General features: G+C 37.3%; 1 protein-coding gene across 1 annotated transcript; it reads left to right on the top strand.

Annotated features, from left to right (window-relative positions):
* The first annotated feature begins 30 nt into the window (after nucleotides 1–30).
* BEX3 (brain expressed X-linked 3) lies at nucleotides 31–783 on the top strand. Its single transcript, XM_024767218.1, has one exon. It carries the CDS (start codon nucleotides 195–197, stop codon nucleotides 531–533), a length of 339 nt encoding a protein of 112 aa, XP_024622986.1. The 5' UTR covers nucleotides 31–194; the 3' UTR covers nucleotides 534–783.
* Nucleotides 784–4,973: the final 4,190 nt, after the last annotated feature.

Raw genomic sequence — 4,973 nt, 5'->3', positions numbered from 1 at the left:
TGGGGAAGGGGCTCAAATTGGAGGCTCCCCAGAAGGCTCACGAGGCTCCTGAGGTGGGAAAAAATAAAATTTAAAGGTCTTTGATATCAGAGCTTTGAATCCTGCTGGTTAGTGCACCAAGCATTCAGTCTCTTTCCTTGCCTTTGTCTTACTTGTTGTTCAAAGAAAAATAACCAGGGAAAAAAAATCTCATCATGGCAAATATCCACCAGGAAAACGAAGAAATGGAGCAGCCTGTGCAGAATGGAGAGGAAGACCGCCCTTTGGGAGGGGGCGAAGGCCACCAGCCAGCAGGAAATAATAGACGGGGACAGGCTCGCCGACTTGCCCCTAATTTCCGATGGGCCATACCCAATAGGCAGGTCAACGATGGGATGGGTGGAGATGGAGATGATATGGAAATGTTCATGGAGGAGATGAGAGAAATCAGGAGAAAACTTAGGGAGCTGCAATTGAGGAATTGTTTGCGTATCCTTATGGGGGAGCTCTCTAATCACCATGACCATCATGATGAATTTTGCCTTATGCCTTGACTCCTGCCATTTTCCATGAGATTAATACTGTGATTCCCACTGTTGTTCTCCTTTTCCTTGCGTTTTCCTGATATGCCTTTACTGATCCGTTTGCTGTGAACCTTATGTAATTTCCATGTGTCAGGTGGGTTCTTGTGTTACCAGCTTCTAATTGGAGATTGCCTTGTCACGCAATCTAAGTTTCTGTCAACAGTAGAGTTTCACCCATTTGCATGGAAAAATGTAAAGTTAATAAAGCAATTAAAATCAATCTATACATTTATTATTGTCTCATTGAAAAAAAAAATATGAACCCTCCAAAAATCTGAAATCAGATATCGCAGGATGTTAATTGGAGCACATTTCTCTATGGTTGGATAATATGTGACTTTTTTCCCTTTAATTATCTGGAGTTTTAGAAGCAATGAAAACGGTTTTTCAATGAGTCTGTGAATGTACAAAATAATTACTGGTTCAGCAAACTTAAAGAAAAGTGAACTTTAAGCATCTTCCAGTCTTAACTGGAAGTAAACCCTCCCTTTATTACAGATACATTCCTGTAAAGAGTCAGTCTTCTCTTATGTGAAATGGGGAATAATGCTTGCCTTACAGGGCTGCTGAGTGGAATATATGAGGTGTGGAACTGTGTTGGGCTGCCTCCTAGGCAACTCCCCAGCATTTAGCAGGACCCTGGCCCTCATCAGATACTTGGGAAGTACTAAAGGGAGTTTTCACCCAGGCTCAAGTCCAGAGGGCAAAATAGGTGGGTTCCACCTTGTCATTCTGATCATGTTTGCAGTACCCCTACTCACCTGATTATTGCCATATCAGTTGGGTATACTTTCCCTTTTGCTGGCTCCTGTTTCTGTTCCTGTTGCTGATGTGCTAGAGTCCACAAGGTAACAAAACCCCACTGATCTCTCTGCAGTCCCTGGTGAGATAAACCCCCCCTTTGACCTCTATAAAAGTGTGGAGAAGGCTTTTATCCTCACTTTGGAGTTATATTCCCGAGAGTACCATTCCCATGGTTCTTGTTATTATGTTGGTTCTGAACAAAACAGCCCTTTTGGTTTTATTTTTATGCTCCTCCTTTTGAAAACTCAGACATGAATGCACTGGGGCCCAGCTCAGGAGACACATCTAGATGCCCAGAATTGTACTACCTCAAACCTCCAAAACACAAACAGGCTGAAAGCTTTGTTTTGCCTGTGTTTCTACCCTATGTGGGGGATTTTTCTCAGAAAAGAGTCTGGGTAGGCCTGCCCAACCAGTTTAACAGACCCACAAGCCATGTAAATTATGTTAGAGGAACACATTTTAAAGCTGAAATGCACTCCTTTCCCATTTCTATCCCTTCCATACATGAAACATGAAACTGCTTTGTAAGTTCTTAAAAACTGTTTTGAATGTCTGGCTTTATCATTTTTATGTGATTGTGTGCCCCTATGAAGACAATGATTTTTTCTTAATCCTGGAGATCAGTTTCTAGTGTATTGTCTAACATAGTAGATATTTAATTATTAATTATTTTAATTGATTAACTATAATGGAGTTCAGAACCAAGCTCAATACTGTTCCTGACTGTTCTTAATTAAGTGGCCTAAGCAAGTAACTATTTACCTGTAAAGTATTACTTTTAATTTCCAAAGGAACATAGCAAGGAAGGTCTCTAACCCAAGATCTTCAATCTTGTTTTAAAAACCTTGTATGTGCCAGTGTTTAAGCAGACCCCTTACTTCCATCATAATCACCTGAGGGAAATGTTAAAAATGCTGACACGTGGGTGCCTTTCCCACTCCCACCTCCCATTGTCATCCTTGAATCACCTGATCAGTAACTACTGGTTTGAAAATTCCTCAGGTGATTCTAATGCATCTCAGTTTTGCCAGCATAGGCATGGGGAAACACTGACAGTGATTACACGGTTCTACAAACCTTGTGATCTAAATTACCTTACTTGTTTGATTTCACAAGGAATATACCTTTCCAAAGTTTAATATTTCTAAAATTGGATTGCATTCAACAATCAATGTATGTCTATATTTAAACCAGTACCTTATTTTTATACATACTTTTTAAATATTCTTTTCCATTATGGTTTATCACAGGATATTGAATGTAGTTCCCTGTGCTATACAGTACGACTTTGTTGCTAAACCAGTACTGTTTTTTAATCTTTCCAAATATCCTGTTAAATTAATGCATTATTATGAATCTATTATTAATAATAAATGTATAATTATATAATTATTAAATAAATTAGGCATTATCTTTTCTATGCAAGCCTGTGCCCTTTTACAACAATTATTTTGTCTTAATCACCCTGGAGCTCAATTTTCAGCAGTGTCTGATGTAGTAGATATTTAATAATATAATAATGCATTTAACTTTTATTATTAAAGAGTTTAGCAATTATAATTTTTTTGTGTGTGTGTGGTATGCGGGCCTCTCACTGTTGTGGCCTCTCCCGCTGCGGAGCACAGGCTCCAGACGCGCAGGCTCAGCGGCCATGGCCCACGGGCCCAGCTGCTCCGCGGCATGTGGGATCTTCCCGGACTGGGGCACGAACCCGTGTCTCCTGCATTGGCAGGCGGATTCTCGACCACTGCGCCACCAGGGAAGCACCAGCAATTATAATTTACCTAAAATAACATATAACAAAAATTAACATTGAGTCTTTGTTTATTTCTTTACACTCTCATGTTTAAAAATTCCTATGAGGAACATTTCTAAATGAAATACTTTTTATAATTATTTGTGTAATACAAGGTCATTAGACATTTGGATTATGCAGAAAATATAAGGAAAAATATAAACAAAACCATAATCCAATCATCCAAAGAAAGTACTTGTAAAATTTTCTATCATCATCCTATATTTAGTCATGATTAAACAAGGCTCAGAGCCTCTTAAGAGGAATACTGCTTCTTTCAAAGCCCCTGCCAAGGAGACATGTTTAACTTGCTATGTTTATTTTTTATGTCTTCTCTCCTCTCCTTAAAGCTAGTTGGATCACATTTGACCAACTTTCAGTTAGTTCCTGTTTTTCAAAACTGTGAAAATAACAGTCATGTTTCAGCAGGTCCACTCTCAGTTGGCAACTTTGGGAACATTAAGTGAATACATTTACTTAATAGAATGGAGCTATTTATATAATGAAACTTAAAAGTTGTCCTGAGAGTAGGAAAAGGACTGGATTACATGAATGAAATGGACAAAATCCTATGTCTATTCACTGTCTTCTTCCCTGATATCACATATTTCATGTCATAAACATGTGGATTTTGTTTAGAAAGATCCCATTTAAAAATTTTCAAGCATATGGCATGTAATGTGTAACCAGTCGAAGTGGTTTCTGAGTAATATAAACATACATAACCAAATAAATAAGGCATACCTATAACTTTTAAAATCTTAACATTTATTTGTATATTTAATTTTCCCCCAAACATTGTTTTAAAAGTTACAATTAGCCTGTTTAGAAATTTACTCTTTCCCTTGTAGCAGATGGAAAATATTTTCCATTTAGTAAAAATAAACTTTGGTGAATCTCATATGAAGAGAGAAATCTTCAGATGTATGCCAATTTAAAAAAATCATTTTCCCACAAATGGAAAGAGCTTTATTGTGTTTCTGACTGTAAAATATGCATCCTAAAGTGGTTTTATTGTTGCTTGGGAACGGAGAGAAAATGTATTAAGAAGAAAAATTTTAAATCTTACTTTCAACACCCTGTTTCCTTTACTAAGATCACACGTGCGTAGATGAATTTTAAAGTTTTTATCTATTTTTCCTAAATCAACAAGCATTACTCTCTAATTATATTAAAGTTTGATTTTTAAAAGAGGAAGCAGGAATTCCCTGACAGTCCAGTGGTTAGGACTTCGCACTTCCACTGCAGAGGGCCCAGGTTCGATCCCTGGGCAGGAACTAAGATCCTGCATGCTGCACGGCCAAAAAAATACAAAGTATCTGGGAACCACAGTCCCTCAGGGAAATAATGAGTAGAACTCACTCCATTAAAAATAATAATAAAAAATTAAAAAAAAATTTTAAAGGCAAGGTGGATATGAAAGTGCTTTCTAAGCTGTAAAGTGCTACATAAATGTGAAGCAGAAATATTGTGGGGTCAGGGATAAACCACCCTACGTTAACACTGGGATTAGTTAATTTTTAGCAATTAAAGTGCTGCAGCTTAAAAAAAAAAAAGGAAGCAAACTAAATGTGTCAATCAACTTAAAGACAGTGAAGAACTTGATGAAAACTTGATAAAAAAGCAACAACAAACGAGAATAATGAATTTCAAATTACTTCTGAATCATTTAGCTAGTAATATAAATGGTGGTTGTTACCATGACAGTGCCTCAGTTATTTTACTCTGTTCATTGGTAAAATGGAGATAATTTCCAGGGCTGCCTAGAGAACTAAAATAGGTAAAGAGAGTGTGAGCTATGTTTACCT

This window comes from Neophocaena asiaeorientalis, unplaced genomic scaffold (genome assembly GCF_003031525.2).
Source record: "Neophocaena asiaeorientalis asiaeorientalis breed wild unplaced genomic scaffold, Neophocaena_asiaeorientalis_V1.1 scaffold1015, whole genome shotgun sequence".
NCBI classification, from domain to species: domain Eukaryota; kingdom Metazoa; phylum Chordata; class Mammalia; order Artiodactyla; family Phocoenidae; genus Neophocaena; species Neophocaena asiaeorientalis.
This window is presented reverse-complemented; position numbering and strand designations above follow the sequence as displayed.

Excerpts from the sequence above, each read along its gene's own strand:
- BEX3 (XM_024767218.1), top strand. The coding sequence starts at position 195 with ATGGCAAATATCCACCAGGAAAACGAAGAAATGGAGCAGCCTGTGCAG.